Source organism: Calonectris borealis, chromosome 5, assembly GCF_964195595.1.
Source record: "Calonectris borealis chromosome 5, bCalBor7.hap1.2, whole genome shotgun sequence".
Taxonomy (NCBI): domain Eukaryota; kingdom Metazoa; phylum Chordata; class Aves; order Procellariiformes; family Procellariidae; genus Calonectris; species Calonectris borealis.
Window position 1 is genome coordinate 39,251,273 of NC_134316.1, and position 17,657 is coordinate 39,268,929.

The window sequence follows — 17,657 nt, forward strand, 5'->3', positions numbered from 1 at the left end:
GCCTTGTGATGCGTTCCCTGAAACAGATTAACACAGCGGCATATATGAGAAAAGCATCCGGGATATACAAGTGACCTTACCGATCCAGTGCTGCTTCGAGAACCCTGTTCTTACTGAAAAGTAACATTTCAAGCTTGTATGTGGTTTCGAGAGGTTCTGTCTTTGCACGGCTTTTCTTTATTCTCCTTCCCTCAAGCCATTTCAGTTTACTGTGAGTTTTCTTTTTTAGGACTTATTATTTTTGGAAAGCGTTCTGGAACATTTTGTGCATATGGTCCTCTGTAAATGTGCTGTTGTACTGATTAAAGCTGAAAGTATGAAACTTAGCCTTTCTGATGCAGTGCGGCAGGGGAAAAATGCTGAAACAATAGTTTCCAAAAGGAATGCTTTTCCAAATAAAGACATATTTTAAAAAAAAAAGCCCCAAACTGGGAAAGATTGCGTGAGATGTGTTCTCCACTATCGCCCAGCCTCTACTTTCTCCCATAGATTGCATAGATGCCAGTGTGCTTAAAAAAAAAAAAAAGCAAATCCCTTAAAGCAGATCCAGCATTTCTTTTTTTTTTTTTTTAATAACTGATTTCTCTTCATTCACTGGTGACGTGACCCCATTGCTATAAGCATTTTTGTAATAGCACAGAAATCTGCCATGCATTGGAGTTGTGTGCATTAACCTGCCTAACTCTCCACCCTGCCCCTCCATGGCTCTGCTTTTCCTTCCTACTGGTGCCTGGAAGTTCACAGCCTGCCACTAGCTTCTCCTTCCTTGTTTGGAAGGACAATCGGATTTTGATCTCTTATCTTCCTCTTCCCAAGTAAAACAGAAAAAGCTTCCAGTGAAATTCTGTGACTTCCAAGGAAATTTCTTAGAATTTGGGGAGCTAATGATGACTAGGGCTTTCTCTCGGACTTATCAAGGCAAGGAAAATTGGATGATTTTTTTTTATTCAGTCTTAAGATTCAAATCTTCTGTGACTGTGTCAGATCTGGCATGGCAACCACAGTACTTGGAAATGTGGAAGGATCTTCACAAGACTGAGAATTTCTAACAATTTGTCTCTGACTCTGTTTCCAAAAGTGTGAGTGTGATACTTACAGGAATGAAACCTGGGTCCCAGAGCAAGCTCTGCTGTGGTGTCCTCTTCACTGTGTCACGGGATGGGAAAGCAAATCAGCTGAACAGAAAATATTTTATGGCTTAAAGGCTATGATGTGAAACAACGTTACTACATGTTGATGTATCAGAGTACCTTGCTAACAGTTTGTCCTCTGCAATGGGTGCCTGACCAGTCAGTCCTGAAGTGAAGTTCATTTTTTGGAGGCCTACTCTGATGTCTTCTTGGGAAGATGGAATTTACTGCTGCAGTGCACAGATTTATTTAGAAGACCAGTGTGCAAAAGGATGGCAGTTTAGACTGTAGGAGATGCAAATCTGTGAACTATGACTGACAGTGATGTAGCAATGGACTTTTAAAATGTGCAGTGAAAATGTGCTTGCTCTGGTTTTCCTTGAGGGATCCAGGAGCCCCTCACTTGGCTGACTTATGCCCAATGAATTCATCCTCCATACAAAATGTCTTCAAAATGCCCACATAGGTCTTGTGGTTCTCAAGGAGATACTGCATAGGAAATTGTTGGGGGTCAGGGGTTGGGATCTGCGGTGTCGTCTTCTTTCTGGTGCTTCTTGGATGTGCACAAGTGTTTCTTAAAGAGGCTCTAGGCCTCTTTTCTTGTCTGTTTTCATTGGCCGGATAATTAGGAACAGAGGAAACTGGCAAGCAAGGTGTCCTGAGCAGCAGCAAGTGTGTTGGGGTCCTTGTTATGCTTAAAAATTGCCCTGTGCATCACACTGGGCTGAGGAATGGTAAACCATTTGGGGTTAATCCACAACTGACTTCAGAGTTTCCATCATGCAATGGACAGTGAAGGGTACTGAATATCACCCCTTTTTCCTCTTGGCAACCTTGCACCTCTTCTTTGCGCACCTCTTCTTTGCACACCTTGAAAAGTTTGTTCCTTCCGTGTTCCTTACCTCTAAGGGGACTGTTGGAGTTGCAGCTTGTTTGGTCCACTGAGGAATATCTTTGAGCCTGCTGTATATTTCTCTTTGGACTGCAGCAGGGAAGAAGCTGGTATATAAAGGCTTGCACCCAACTGCTAGCATGGAAGGGAAGTAGATGGAGGAAGGAAGTGGTCCCTGCCTTTAGCCCGCAGAAGAATATGCTTGGCTAACCTCAGGATGACTTCTTGAGGAACGTCAAGTGAGATAAGGAGGCAAGCAAGGGAGGGGTGCAAAAGCATGATCTAGATCCAAACAGGACTTTAGACTGTAATAGGAAGGATAGAGAGGAGGCGGCTGGGGAATAAGCTATGCAAATCGGTGAATCTTGCAGGTTTATTCAGTTGGGGTTGGAATGTTGGTGTGACTTTCCCAGTTGTAAGGGACTGGTTATCCAGTAGTGAAAAATCCAGTTTCCTGGCTTAAAGCTTAAGTGTGCCTCAGTGGGGCTGTGGTGAGTTAAGCACATGCTGTTTATCAGAGATTAAAATGGAATTCCAGAATTTCGCCTGCCCAGCAAGCTTCTTTCTGAGCAAACTCTAATGTTCCCTCTTGAAAATGGGAGTTCTGCATCACCAGCAATTGCGCTGGTGTTTTAGAAACCTTTGTGAGAGAGAGGAGGTGAAAGCTAAAACAAGATATTTATGTGAAAGAAACCTCTGAATTTGCAGGTCGTGGGCCAAACCCTGTGGCACAGTTGGGGAATGAGGAAGGAAATCCAACAATTCAGGTCCCACTACAGGTTGCAATCAGGTCTTGGTTTGCAGGAGGATATGCGCTGATTCCAGTGTCCGGAATAAGCTGCTCAGTCTGCCCTAGTGATTCCTCTCTGTAGCAGGGGATATGTGCAGTTCAGCCCTCTGCTTTATGCTGTGCCTGTGCTATGCAGAAATCTGCCTTTTTATAGTTCAAAGATGAAGGTGTAAAATGAAGCTACCAAACACACATGTCCTAAATCATCTGATTACTCTGTGTGTGTGTGTGTGGAGTGTTACATGAGTTGTTTGGTTTTTCTTATTTCCTCTTTTCCTCTTCCACCTTTTCCAATTATCCTGGATAATTGAGAGTTGGCTGTGCTGAAAAGTCAGATGATTAAGATTTTTCTAAACTGCCTGCAGGTAACTTCGAATGCTTTGGTTTTTTCTTTGTGCCTAGTTTAACTGAACAATTTAATTGAACTGTGAAGTTATCCCAAAATGTTAAAAATACAATTCTGTTTCTAAAAGCTTTCAATTAAACTGGTTTAGCTGCAGAAAGCAAGTAGAATTAGGGATTTCTTTCCTCTGCTGGCAGTTGGACTTGATTTTTCTGTAATTTTTCTTACTAAGCAGCCAAGAGGATGACACTTTTGTTTTAAAGCTTGACTGCTCATTGAAAGCAGACAAAATAAGGATACAACAAAACCAGCAACTAAGGGTGAAGGTTAAATCCTCTGAACCACACTGCCTACATTAGGTTCCATCTGCAGCATGACCATGAGGCAAGAACAATCCTTGTGCTTAGCCTTTCAAAAGGTATACTGTGCACACCCATCACTCATCCCGCTGCCAAGATCTTTGCTGTGTGCATTCAAGAGATAGCAAACAATTTCTGAGTATTATTCTGTGAGGGGGAAACTATGTGGATAAAATAGAGGTTTCTGATGTGCATGAGGATAACTAATTTTCTTTTGGCAAGTTTCAAGTATGGTATTTAAAAGCAAGCCAGTAGCATTCCAAACATACTGAACGCTTCCCTAAACAAACTGTGAAGAATCCAGGTTGAAGACCTGTTTTCCAGCAAAGGTGACACAGGACATAGCTGTGCCAGGCATCTTGAGCAACTGGAGAGCCTCAGACTGCCCTGTCCACCTCCCTGACATCCCATGTCCTTGGTGCACCAGAACTACCTGAATCTGGTTCTCTTCCATGTCCTGAGCATATGACCTTCCAAAGAACACTCTTCCATGGGGACCTAGGAGTCCTGCTGTAAAGAAATGGGGAAAAATCAGAAAATAGTCATAATCCTGGTAAAATGTATGCCTGCTTACGAAGGGATCTTGGATCAAAGGATACGAGTTGGCAGCTTCTGAAGGTCTGGAAGATAAATGGCAGAGGTCCTCAAACAGTTCAGCTTAGAAAAAGCTCCTGCCATATATGAGTGCGTCATCTTTGGAAACGGCTGCTTGTGGTTTAAAAGCGAGCAGAAAGTCTGGCCTGCGTGGTTTCAGTGGAAGCTGATGCCTGCTTCAGGGAGTTCATGTAGAAGCGAACTACTGCTTGTTGTGCGAGCAGGGCTGGCCATGCAGCGAGGGGGCCTAATGCTGAAGCATTACTGGGAAGGTGGTTTGATGACAAGACTTCAAGATAAAAAAGAGCCAGGGATGGCTGTAACACGGGAGCAATGAGCACTTTTCCCCTTGTTGATAGCATTCCCTGAGAGGGTGCATGCCTATTGACTTTGTGGCCATAGAGGAGAGTTTATTTTCTGATCCGTATTTAGTAGGTGTTTTTCAAAGTGCACATTAAAAAGAAAGCAAAAAAAATACCTCTATTGACTGACGTACTGTTAACAGAGAAGAATCTTCTCTCCCCTCCTTCCTGTATTTATGGGAACTGCTGGCTATACTAAATATTATCTTTGAAAACATCTCTGTTTAAACTTAATCATCCCATAACCCTTCAGCCTAGGCTGTGGCATGTGAAACGGGTCTGAAGTGTCCTTGCTCCGTATACTCGTGCTACTGGCGGCTTCTGCGTCATGGTTTCTAGGATCCATTAAAGGAACCAGCCCATTCCTTAATTCTATGTGTAAACAGGGAATCGCTTTGATTCACACGAACCCATGAATTGTTAAGCTATCTCCCTGAGAGTATGTCTCTGACAAATGTGTGTGCTGTACAGTGCACTCCAGTTAACTTCTGGAGGTGGAAGCCTGAAGAATTGTTATGAAAGCTGCTTCCCCCTGAGCTGTAGGTATAAGGAATGTGCTAAAACAACAGTCAACTTTCAGAGAATTGAATGTCTGTCTAAATAGCTTCCCAACCACCAGCTCCCCTCTGGGAAGAAAGGATACCTTCTTATCTAGCCAGAATCTCTTTCATCTTCTAATTTTGTCAAGGAAAAGTCGAGGCTGGGAACAAGTTTTGTAACTTGGCTGAAGCCCGAGGGAGGATCCTGGAAGGCGGTACCCGTGTACATTGTCTCCTAACAATTCTGAGGGGTTTATCGATGCTATCTTCCACTAAATGGTTTTGCTGCCTTTGTGTCTCCTTCAAAATCCCACAGTGAACTAAATCAGCTTAGTGGGATGTTACTGTAGGCACAGCAGCAGCAATTTACAGCATTCCTTGCGGGGCAGCCCCGGGCCTCTGGCAGACAGGATCCCTGATAACCTGGGACTCAAGGGACTTGGTAGCTGAAAAGAGATGGGGAAACCGGGCCCGACTTTAGAAGAAAGGAGTGAAACAGCACTGTGCTTTGGAGCAATCTGTTAGTGAATTGAGAGTAAGCAGTAATTGATTCCCCCAGAAGATATTCTTGTTTTAGGTATCTCTAACTTGGTTGTTGTTCAGAGACCAGAATTGGACTTGCTTTGCATGGCTTTCACATGCAATCTTTGGGAGAGGAAAACACCTCTGGGGCAAGGTAGCACACCCCGGGCAGCTCGGCAAATTCTGTGATAATTGCATGCCCGCTTCCCTACCTCTTCTTCCGACTGCTGATCTGTCATCCAGCAAGCACTGTTCCAAGGGCAGGGAAGGCCACCTTTAAAAGACACCTTGGCAAGACTTGCAGGGTTTGTTATACTAATGAGGCTTCATTAAATTGGAATGGGGAGGACAGACCTGTCCTAATCTAATCAGAAGGGCCATTTGCTGGAGATGGTGCATTGCTTTGTCAGAGCTGTAATTCAGTGTAGAGCAGTGACTCTTCGAAGAAAGCAGCCAGCTGTTGGCCTGGAGTATAGGCCAGATGCTGACCTCTTCCAACTGAATATGAACTTAAAATCCATGCGGGAGATCTGACTTGAGAGGAGGGGGCAGATGTACAGACTAGCTGGCTTGGCTTTCTTCACAGAGGAGTATTCTTTCATTCCATGGTCTAATTGTTGCTGAAGGAATTCTAGCAGGCGAGTGGCAGTATCCTTACTCCTTTCTGCATGGTAGGAGTTTGGTGAACAAAGCGTTGGCTCCTCGTCTGTGGAAGACATGAGAATTCTATAGGCTACAGCGTAGAGTGGGATAGTTTCACTTCTTTCCCTCCCCCTCCAAAAGAAGCAAGAAACAAAAGGGACAGACACAGAGTTTATTGTAGCATCAGCTCCAGACTTGCCACATGACATTTCAAGGCGGGGGTGTATGCAGACAAAGAATTCTTCTTTGGTTAGAGACTAATTGACTTGAAAGATCCAAATTTTAAAGATAGCCCTTTTGTGAAGTAAATATGAGCTAAGTAGTGACATGGGACTAAGAAAACCCTCTTTTCACTAGGATGACTTCCAGGTTTAATGACAAATCTACACATTCCCTCCCATAATGCAGCTTCTTTTTTGACTGAGTAATTGGAAATGGGAGTTGTGGCTGTTTGAGTCGTGTGTTTCTCTGGTCAGTGCTGGCCTGTTGACTTCATCTCAGAATTACTTAAGGGTCTGAAAGTCATATTGCCTTCCCTAGTAGTAGGAGCACTAACCCAGGTCTCCCATCTGTTCTCACAAGGTACGAAAGAGTACGATACCCACCTCTGCACCTCTCAGATTTGTTTGGAGTTATCCAGCAGTTTTGAACTTCTGTGGGAAACTTGGCCACAAAAAAAAAAATCCCTCTTCAGTATGAATATCCATTTAACTGAAGAAGCTGTGGCTGAATGGGGTTTCCCTCAAAATTAAAAGTATTCCTGTGGTCAAGTGTAAAGAAACATTAATTTCTGCAACTTTTTTTTCCCTGAGAGCTTTAGATGTTTGTGTAAGGAATAGCATGATATAAGTGTTGAAATGAATCTCTGTGTGGTTTTTTTATTTGGTTGTTTTTGGGTTTTTCTTTTTGTTTGTTTGGTTTTGGGTTTTTTGATTGTTTTTTGGTTTGGTGTGGTGTTTTTTGTTTGTGTTTTTTTTTTTTTAACTCCATCACTCACCAAGTCTTTATCCCAGTTTTCTCGTTCCTCCTTTGTAAAACCGGTACATGCAGATTTTTAGTCCCAACTTTCTTTCACGAGCATTGGAGTTACGCATCACACTGTTACTCATCCAGGTCCAAAGTTACCATTGGAGGTTTTGCAGGCTAAAAGTGTACTAGGTTGGTGGGACATGTATTCTGCTGGGTCTTTTTTCTTCATTAAAAATAGGGGCCCAACTTTGTGCTTTCTTGGTTTCCCGACTGTGCTTTGTGTGTTTGTGTACGAGTCTGTTTTTGCTGTGACAGTGCCTGATAGGCTACGGCTGAATCCCTCAGTCCTCAGGTATGAGCAGTGTCACATCCTGCAATTTTAATTGCTATGCTCTGTACTGTCAGAACATTATACCTGAGGTTTGCAAGCTGTTTTACATTCCTCCTCATAAGCTTGTGTTTGCCTGCCTGCTGGCTGGCTGTCAGGTTTGCTGTGCCTCTCCAGGTGGCTGAAGAAGCATTTGATTTATTTATCCTAGCTGTCTAGTACAGTCTGCTGCGTCTTGGAGACCTTCTGAAAGGTGGTGGGGGTGTAGGAAGGCTGGCTTTCTTGAAGTTATTTTGAAACAAATTCTCCAGATGCTATATCCTCCGGGGTTGTCTTGAAAGGAAAAGCTAAAGTTGATTGTAAGCTAGGCAGTCTTCACACCTGAAATATTAGAGGGTGAGTGAAAAGTTCTGGTGTCTCTATAATGCAGCTCCTTTTAGTATTTCCTATGCAGAAGATTGCCTTTTCTGCTCCTGTTACCTTGTGAACTGTGAATACTTGGTAAGATTCCTAAATGCTAGAACATGCAAAAGGTCGCTCTTGTTTGTTTCTGAATTTCCCCTTTTCCTCCCCTCCCCAGATGTTGTAGGTGTTTGGCTCAACATTTACTGTTTCTTTCGTTGTCTTTGTTTTTGTAGACCGAGGCACTCCTGATCAACCAGATCTTTCGGGAATTTTTTAAAAAGAAACCTTGGTGGGTAAAAGATGTGCCATGGAATGGTAGCACCAAAGAGCAACACAGGATCGTCTCTTGCCTTGACTAGCCATGGGTTATTTCTTCTGCTAGTTATCTTTGGTACCTTTATCTTGGAAGCACAGGCCACAGGTAAGTGAAACCTTTCCATATGCTGTAGGGAGGAGGAGATGTATAAGTATGGAAGTGGCCTTATATTTTTATGGGGAAGCTGGTGATGGTTGATGCATTTGTACACACCTTTCAGTACTCACAGGAAATGTTCTATCGCTGCTTGTTAAGCAGAGGGCAGTGTCTGAACTGAACGAGTCTTGCATATTAGTAAATAAGTGCTCGTCCTTTACACTGTCATTTTGATTTCCCCAGCTTTCTTCCCCTCCATTCTCATCCCTTCACTGCAGCTGGGGGCACTTGAACTGTCTCAAGAGCATGGACCATGTTTTGGTTGAGTGAGATTCTCATGTAGACGCTCTTATCTGTATGCCCTGTAGCAACTGCTGGTGTGGAGTAGTTTTGGAAGCACAGACTGTCTTCAGCTCTTCGCGCAGCTGATGAATCTGTTCAGTGTTTCCTTATGTGCTATCTTCTGACACCTCAGCACCCGCTAACTGCACCCCTGTATTAGATCCTCTTTGCAGCTTGAGTTTTTTCCTCTCCCCTTTCTAACTTCTTGATGCTTATCTGATGGACAAGTGTTGTGAATAATGTAAATAGCAGAGCAATGGAATGATATGTAAAATGTCGGCAGAGATGAGGGGATCTGCCTTTTAGAAATGAGTGGAAGAAGAAAATATACCGGATACCTGCAAGGTAGTACATGGTGTAAAGTATGTGCTTGTTTACCCAGTCTACCCTGAAAGATGTCTTTTCTCCCAGACCAGCATGATGTAGTTTTTGTCTGTAGAGAGATGCCTGATCATAAGTGGCATGGGATGGAAGGAATAACTTTGTGTGCCTCTTGCACAGAACTTTGAAGAAGGTTGGTCCCAAAAAGGCACGTAGATTTGACTTCAGCAGCTGTTGCAGTGTAGAATAATAGCTTGCCTTTGAAAACAAAACTTCAGTTCTTGACATAACTCTAAAAAGTCATATTTATTTGACACATTATGGCACCTGAAAATGTCCCATGACCAACACTCCTCAGCATCAGTGAAGCTTGAATTGGCCTCTGTGTGGTAGAGCAGAATAAATGTTAGTTGCCAGAGGCCCTCAAAGCCGAGGTGATCCTGTATGGAAAAGTCTGCTGGTGTTAGAAACTGCTGGAGGAGGAGTTGATCTCCTTTTAGTATTTCTGGCTCTTCAAGTTGGAAGGGAGAGGCTGCTGAAATCAGATATCCCAGACTTGTATGTCATCCTGGCCTGATTTTTGGCTTTGTAGGTAGTGAGGGGTGGGGGGACACACATGAGAGAGTGACAAACTGGCAAGAACAGATAGTGAGAGTGGGAAAGGGACAAGGTCTTTTTGGATCTGGTCTATCCTTGTTTTTTCCAGCCTTGCTGTTATTGGTGATAATGTCACTGCCTCATTTCAGATGTAGGCCTGTCAGATATGTCTCCCAGCCTGGGGCTGGAGTGCATCATCCCCATCTGAAACTCCCATTACACACTGCAGCACCTTCAATTGAGACTGTAATCAGTATGCAAATGCCTTGTGCTGCACAGGGCTGCTGGATGGGGAAAGGCAGCCACAATACTGGCAAGCCTTTTTAGTATCATTTTTGAGGCGTCCAGTCACATTAACAAAAGCACTAGTTAAGCATGGCAGAAGCCCCAAGAGTGGTTCTGCATTGTTTCCCTTTCTGTGTTCCTTTTGCTGCAGGACCTGAAACCAGCTGTGGTAAACTGATCAAGGCAGATCATCAGCTAAATAGGATTATAGTGGCTAGGCATGAACCGTTTCCAGCAGGGGAAGTGAGAAAGTGAGTGCATGTGGAGGGGAGCCCAAGATCATAGCAGAGGGCAAGACATGCAGGGGAAAAAATCCTGGGGGCGGGGAAGGGCTCGCTGAGGAGCGCTTCCATGTACCGGTTTTCTGAGACTGGGAGGTAGCAACCCAACTGCCAATTGCTGGGAGGGATGGGGGTGCTCAGCAACGCGTCGTGGTCCCGGAGAGCTGCACCTGCAGCAGCACGCCAGCCATGAGTAACATTAATGAGCAAGTCAGCCGAGGAGCGGAGAGCCAGATGGAGAAACAAAGAATACTGGCGAGGCGCTTGGAAAATCATCTTTCCCTCATCTTTGTCCCCCAACGACCCCACCATCCTCACTTTATTACTTTATGTAGCAAAATCATTCAGAGCAGGCAGAGCAAAGAGATGTTAACATGAAGCAAGAGATTGTATTAAATCTTTTGGTGGTAATGCTTATCTTGAATGCGAGGCCAACGTGACATGCTCACAATTGCTACAAAAGCTGAAGAATGTTCTCATAAAAAGACAGACAAGCATGGAGACAATGGCTGGCTCAGCTCTGAGTGAGAAAGCAGCGCTTGTGATTCATATGTTTAAAACCATATTATGTATATTGTATTGCAATAGTTTTGCTGTTTAGAAATTCTGTTGCGTGAGTTCCAGGAGGCTTAGAGATATATTCGTGTTCTGGGCAGGAATGTGTTCTCTTTGCCACGTGGTTAATGCAGAGGGCAGACTCATTTCCAGTCAGCAAGCATCTGGTCTGTCCTCTGGTAATAAATTGATTTTATTTATGCATGGTTTTTTAAGAAAAATCTTCAGCACTTTGTCTCAAGCAATCTATCCAAATATCCTGGAGTGCCATGAGATGAGTAAGATAAGTTGCTTAGTCACTAAGCACACTGCAGAATTTGGGGGAACTGCTCCCTCTTCACAGGAAGATATCCATGAATATAAAAATAACCGCTGCACGTATTTTAACACAAAACAAATGCAGCATTTGGTGATGGGCAAGCAATGAAGCTACGTCAGAAGAGGAGGATTTATGGAAACTTCCGTGCTGTTCAGAAATATTTTTTTTTTTTTGTCACTGTTGTGCCTTTTTTCGCTGTCTGGCAGGTTCCCCAAGATTAGTTGGGGGAAATAATAAAGGAATGAGCAGGCGAGGAGACTTGGAAAGCAAGGACCTGAAATGCTGAGGCTTAGTTCTTCGTCTGTCTTCTGTTTTCTTTGAGGGTTCATCTGGAATGTAACTAAGAGCTGGGGTGCTTAGTAGATAGAGATGGGGAATTTTTGAAGTGTTGGAGAGGAGCAATAACAGCCGTTTTGTCTGCTTTTCTCCAGATAACGCTTCTCCATTCTTTCTTTGTTGCTGTGATTTTTTTTTAATTTTTTTTTTTTTCTTCTCTCCCATCTCTGGCCCTTAAGGTTATTCGCAAGCTCTCAAAGGCCTTATGTTTATAGCTCATTCACAATGGCCCTCCTGTCTGGCCAGGCTATTTTTGGAAGGATGACAGTGGATCAGAATAAGTTGTTCATTAAATTTTAACACGTAGTCTCTAAAATACTCTGAAAGCTTCCTACCATTTGTGTTCCAAATGGTATAATCTCTCTTGGATTCATAACCAGCTCTGTCAGAAACCTATCAAAATATAGGCTGGGCCTTTCATTATTGATAATAGCATCACCTGGTCCTGGGAAATGCAAGTAAAGGTGTTGGTAAAAGTATTAAACATCCTGAATTAAGCAAATATCAATAGCTATAAAGGAGAGAGTTTAAATATTAACCTTTAAAAATTAATAATAATGCAGGCTCGGTGAATCTAAGTCCATTTAAATTTAGACACAGCCTGATTTTTGTTGACTGATCACGTGTGAAATGCTATAAAGCTAGCTCTTTAATTTTTAGGATTGCCATTAAAGTGATAAATTGAGCTTGAATAAACTGAAACGACTTCATTCCTGTGTGTTGTCTCTGACGCAAATGCAGCCAATCTGCCGCTTGCTGTTCTAAGGTCTTTTCAGTGCCAAGGTTATTCTGCACAGAAGCTCTTGGATACTGCTGGTATTTGTTTGCATTGCACAGAACAGCTTGTTAGAGCGCACTCCAGTCATTGAGCAGATTCAGACTTGTTCCTAGTCTTTGGGAATCTGTGCAAAGCAGAGGTTTCCTTTGTCTCTAATTATGCAGCTGAAAGGAAGGCGTTTATACAGCTAGGGGTGAATTCAATGGTCATGAAAACAAGGACACTATAACATTGGATGGCCAGACAGAAATGTGGGGAGGTGTCGTGCATGAACAGAGGATCTTGATTCTAATCTGCATGCTTCATGTAAGTGTGGGTTTGGAGGAATCACAGGGTCAGCCCAAAGAAGTGTGCAGTTCTCCATGGAGAGAAGGGGGGGCAATTTCAGGTGCAGTTCCTCTTTCCAGTCCCTTTGGAGAGCTTAGTGAGAGCAGAGTGAGGAAGAGCATGGTGAGAAGCTGCAGAATAACGGCCAGGCCGCAAAGGTGGCTAGGAAGCAGATGCAGATAGGCCCAGAATTAGACTATTCAAATAGTAATATTCACACTGTTACTACACTGATCCAGGCAGTGCTATTTAAGCAGCTGGCTTGAAGGGAGTAATAGGGATCTCAAGAAGCCACACAACTTGTTTAATTTTAACTGATTCTAATGGTTGAAGGATGAATTAAAGCAAGCATAATAGTAATATTGAATTTTCCTTTTGTCTGTCCTAGGTTGGCTCAGCAAATCCAAAGGACCTGCATGTGAGTAGACTTATATTCACTGCTGTGCTATGAGAAATGAGTGTGATGTTTTACTGGTTAATATAAGTGGCTACGAGCTAGGATTCCCGTTATACTTTTGTTGTGTTGGATAGGCTGAGATCCATCTCTATGCCCCATTTCCATTTTTGTCCCCTGTATTTGGGAAAGATGACTGCCCTCAGTTTGAGAGGGGAAGATCAACTTTGTACGTTTCACTGTGCTTGAAGGGATCCCTGTGCCTTCTGTAGCATTTAACTTCAAATGACTCAAGAAAAAACAAATAAATATTTCATTAAAATGCAGCGAGAGATGCTGCTTGTGAGAGTGTTGAGAGGCTGCCAGAGAGGATTTGAGAGGACAGGGAGGGCAAGCTGAGGAAAAAAACCTTTTGTTTCCTTTCATCAAGAAAGGTGAACATCTCATCACAGAGCATGACTCTGGATGTATTCCATTGGACACTCCTACTTTTCATTTCCTGTGCTCAGAAAAAGTCTAAAATCTTTCCTGTGTGCATTTTATGGATGTACATAACTTTGGGAGGAATTGGGCAGCGTATTTGGCTTCTGTATCTGTTCTAAATATATAAAATTTTGTGTAAATCTTTGTTGAACTCCGAAATTTGATCTGCTTAGTCTGAACTTTCCCCTCTCTTCCAAAAAAAATGGAATACAGAAACAGAGTCTGAGGGGAATGGATTCATAATGAAGTATTTAAAGGTGTGGGAGGGGAGTTTTACCACCTACCAAATCTTGGTCGTCAGAGAGTGGGAGATGGGAGAAAAGCTGATGGAATCCTCTGAATCCTGGATTTTTTTTCAATGCCTGAATTTTACTCCTGGCAAGACTGGTATCACATACACCTAGTATTAAGGGGCCTTCAATTCTTGCCGAAGGTTGCTAGCAGGAAAATAAGCTGCTTTAGGAAATAACTCAAGAGTTGTCTGGTCCGACTCACCTTAGCTTCTTGGGCTAGAATGAGAAAGATGGAAACTGGTAGGAGCTTCATTGTAGAGGGAAGCAGGAGGGGTGCTGGATGGCATGGTTTGTTCTTCACAAGAAGCATGTCAGTCCAGGTTCTGACTCATCACCATCTTGGTGTCCTTTGATAACTGCTGCCCGCGAGGTTGAAGGTACAGACTTGTCTATATTCTTATGCAGCTTCCTTCTATCACTAAGTCCTTCCTCTTTATCTCCTTGAGCCAATCATTTGGGAAGAGTTTGGGTTTGTTCCTAGTCTCATGGGAAAAGCCCTGACAGCAGGACAGAAGAAAGTTTGCTTGCTATCACCTTGTGCCATTTGACAATTCCTTTGCCGCTTTTGTCCCTTTTGAGTCCTAAACTGGTTACCATTGCAGCTGAGGCATTATGTTTTTAGGATATGTTGAATGTTTTTTGTCAGTGCAACCCACATCTGCAGTTGCCTCTCCAGCCCTTACGTTTAACTGTAGCAGCCCAAGCAGTTACCACCTGCCAGCTATTACTGACTCTGCAGCGGGGATGGTAGAACAAGCGGTAAATTTGCTCTGGAACTGTGGCAAACTTCAGCCTGGGCTGTTACTGCAAATACTGCTGGAATAGCTGGTGTGTGGTGTTTAAAGCTGTGGAGTAGATACGTCCTCAGCATGCTTACATGGGTGATAAGGGGGAACAAGTGGTAGAGCAGGGTGGGTAGCTGTAGACTGCCGAGTCTTCAGCTTTTGTGGCTGAATCTGTCAAGGCCCTGTGTTAAACCCAGCAATCTGTCTAAATGAGGATTGCTAAAACACTGCTGGTAACAAGCTGCTGATAGTCAAGAGTGAAGGTAGGGCACTGAAGGCACTTGAACAGCAAGCTCAAAAATGCCTGTACCTTCATGAGAGTAACTGGAACCGAGTGACAGGATTATGGCATTGTCTCAAGAGGTTATACCTGCTTATCTGTGTGCACTGATCTGCATCTAAAAAAACATTTTCCTTTTAATGAACAAAACCTCTGGGGAGTGTTCATCTTCCTCGGCAAGCAGGAATTCCCCTGAGGCTCTGCTTCTGCGAAGTGTTGTATTGGAGTTGGAGGACTGGCAAATTGCTTGCTTCCAGATGTCATTGAAGGGATTTGAAGTAACCCCTTAGGTATGGGGCTGCTTAGATGAGTTATAGGATGTGCTAGGTGGATTGGGCTAGAGGGGGCTTGTTGCTCAACTGTTGAATAAAATAAGCTTTTTGGCCCAGCCTAGTACAGTGATCCTTTTATTATGGAAGGGGGAGGGGAACTTTTGGAGTTCCTGTGCTGAGAAGACTGCCTAATCTGAAGAGGTTGTGGGGATGCTCCCTTGCTGCTTGGGTACCTTGGCCTGGCTGGTGCTGCATGGAGATGCCTCCTGTGTTCCTTCTTTATAGGGCCAATGCCGTGCATGCAAGGATAAGTGCATTTATCCGCTTGGCATGGTAAGAAGCATTTCAGGGGGAGCAGAAGCCAAAGAATTGAACAGTAGGATAACAAAAGAGCATCTTTAAATCCTGTGGGCTCAGCATTTTAGGTCTAGCCAGTCATCTTAATTCAATGGGGAAAATCTTTCTTGTTTGAGAGCAGAAAGAAACATTGCTGCTGCTGTTACTTTGTCAGTAAAGAGAGGAGCTTGTTTGATTTGAAAAATGTTGCCTTGCTGTAGAGTGAGATAAGCACCTCTGCTGGACATTGTCTTGAGTTTTCAACCCTCGGACAGGGAAGTAACATGGTAGTAACACATGCAGAGTCATAAGCTTTTCTGGCTTGAAGGAACATTTTCTATGTCCTGAGAAAAAGACCAACATGGTGTATAAAGAGTTTCATGTCAGACATACCCTTAGGCACCCATAAAACTATGCATCAAAAAGAGAATAAAACTGTTTTGTGATCTTACTAATTTTGTTTTTAGGCAACTTTGCATTTTCTTCTGCTTCTTTTTCAGCAGAGATGTCAGCTGCTGAGACAACAGGTGAAGTGTTTCTGTTTTAAGTAGAACTAGAATATTTTGAAGGAAATGGAGCTATCTGGAGACTCTTCAGGCAAGAAAAGGACTAGAAGCGAATGGAGATTTGTAGGAAGGTGATAGAATAGCTTGAAGGTGAATGAGGATCAGGGGAAAGGAGGGGGACAGAGGAGCGCAGCAAAATAGGAAGGTGAAGGTTTCCACAGGTGGAGTTGTGAAAAAGATCCCGGTGGTTTAAAAAGCCAATTAGTGGCTTGGTGGTTAAGTAGTGTAAGTCCTGAAAGAAGGTAGTGTTTTAGTTACGCAAGCAGATCAGAATGGTTGAGAATAGTATGGCCTTAGGAGGGAGGACTCTGGTAGAAATATATATATGTGTGTGTGTATTTTTTTTTTTTTAATGGTTAGGTAAGAGTGTCTCGATGCAGGATATGCCTTTACAACATCAGGCTTTTGAGGCTTTTCTATATGCAACGGGACTGACTAATGAGACACCGACAGAGAGTTTAAGAACTTGAGTTACAAAGTGTGTGTGCCCTGCAGGGACTGAAGCTTCAAGGCAGGAATCTCCTCAAGGCAGGAGCAGAGCAGGGCGAAGATGCCAGTTACTCGAGCACTGGCTGTGTCTGCCTGCAAGTGCTCTAACATCATGGCTGGGGATCTGGCGGGGAGAGAAACTGAAAAACCATATAGCAACTGTGTGTGAAACAAGACATAGGGAGGAATTTAGGTGGAAGTTGCTGCCATGTTTAGAGAAATATCCCTGACTTTCTCAGAAAGTTCTGCTTTTCTTAGTTTGTGTTCAGTTTTATAGTTAAAAGTTGCTTTGCTCTTCTCCCCCATCCTGCATTTGTTTGGCTGCTACACCCGCTGTAGAGGAACCCTTCCTGTAAACAAGATAAACCTATTAAAGCTGCTAGACCCTGGATCCTTGTCAACACCAAGGTATCACACCCTGCTGATGGTGATGCTTTCCAGGTGGGGGTCTGTGCGTCACTGTATGTGTGGAATGAAGTTATATCAGAGTGGGTTAGGGACTCCTGGTGCTGCCTCTCTATTCTGGACTATCAGCATTCTGGAGATTTATCTCCAGGAGACTTACTGATGCTGGAGAAGCCTTTAGGAACAGGTTTCTGGTGTGTCATACAAAAACCACAGTTGTTGATTTATCTCTGGCTGGGAGGGACAAGCGTGGGTTTTTAATATTGTTTCCTCTGGCCCATTCCAACCCTACCTGCAGAGCAGCTAACTTTGAAACTGGGAGTCCTGGCGATGCGCCTGCTGTGTAACCTGTTTCCAGTAGTTCAAGTTTTCGGCCCCCTGAAAAGTGCTTCTTGAAAAGGACCAGTGCTGTCAGAGTTGTGCTGAGCCACGCGTTATGCTGCAGCACATCTTTACTTCTCTTTAGCACAGGCAAAGGACCATAACTGTAATGCTCTGTATTATCCTAAAGCTAGTGCTTCTTCCATTCTGTCACTGGTTTTGCTTTCCTAGCAAAAGTAATCCTGGAGAACAACCTTCAGATTTCATTGTAAACACTTTCTTGGGCATAATTGACTTAGGTTACAAGATACTAAGAAAAGATAAAGGCTTTATCATTTGAGTGTTTAGGTTCAACTGTCATTTTTCTCTCAACTGAGGAAGTAATTTTTAATATGTAAGCTGAAAAATCTGAACATAGTCACAAGCTGTGATGAGTTTTTGCCTTTGAGCGCAAGCCTTAGTGAAATCCATGAAGATGGTAAGTTTGTTTTTCCAATTGTATTCTTTTAGTCCTCCACTTCTTTGTCTTTCCCAACAAGCTAGTCTTGTTGCAAATGTTATTGCCAGTAGCCCAAAGCAGAAATGAGTCTTGCTGTGACGTGGAA

At 43.4% G+C, this 17,657-nt stretch overlaps 1 protein-coding gene across 7 annotated transcripts in view; it reads left to right on the plus strand.

Moving 5' to 3' along the window:
- The window catches only part of SUSD6 (sushi domain containing 6), an 88,466-nt gene that overhangs the window by 30,582 nt on the left and 40,227 nt on the right, over positions 1 to 17,657 (plus strand). For 6 of the 7 annotated variants that reach the window (XM_075151938.1, XM_075151943.1, XM_075151941.1 and 3 more), the window contains 2 exons: positions 8,109 to 8,296; positions 12,817 to 12,846. In XM_075151938.1, coding sequence (XP_075008039.1) covers positions 8,176 to 8,296; positions 12,817 to 12,846 — 151 coding nt within the window. In that variant the 5' untranslated portion in view covers positions 8,109 to 8,175. The remainder of the gene's footprint in view (positions 1 to 8,108; positions 8,297 to 12,816; positions 12,847 to 17,657) is intronic. The other variant, XM_075151945.1, reaches the window with a different exon arrangement.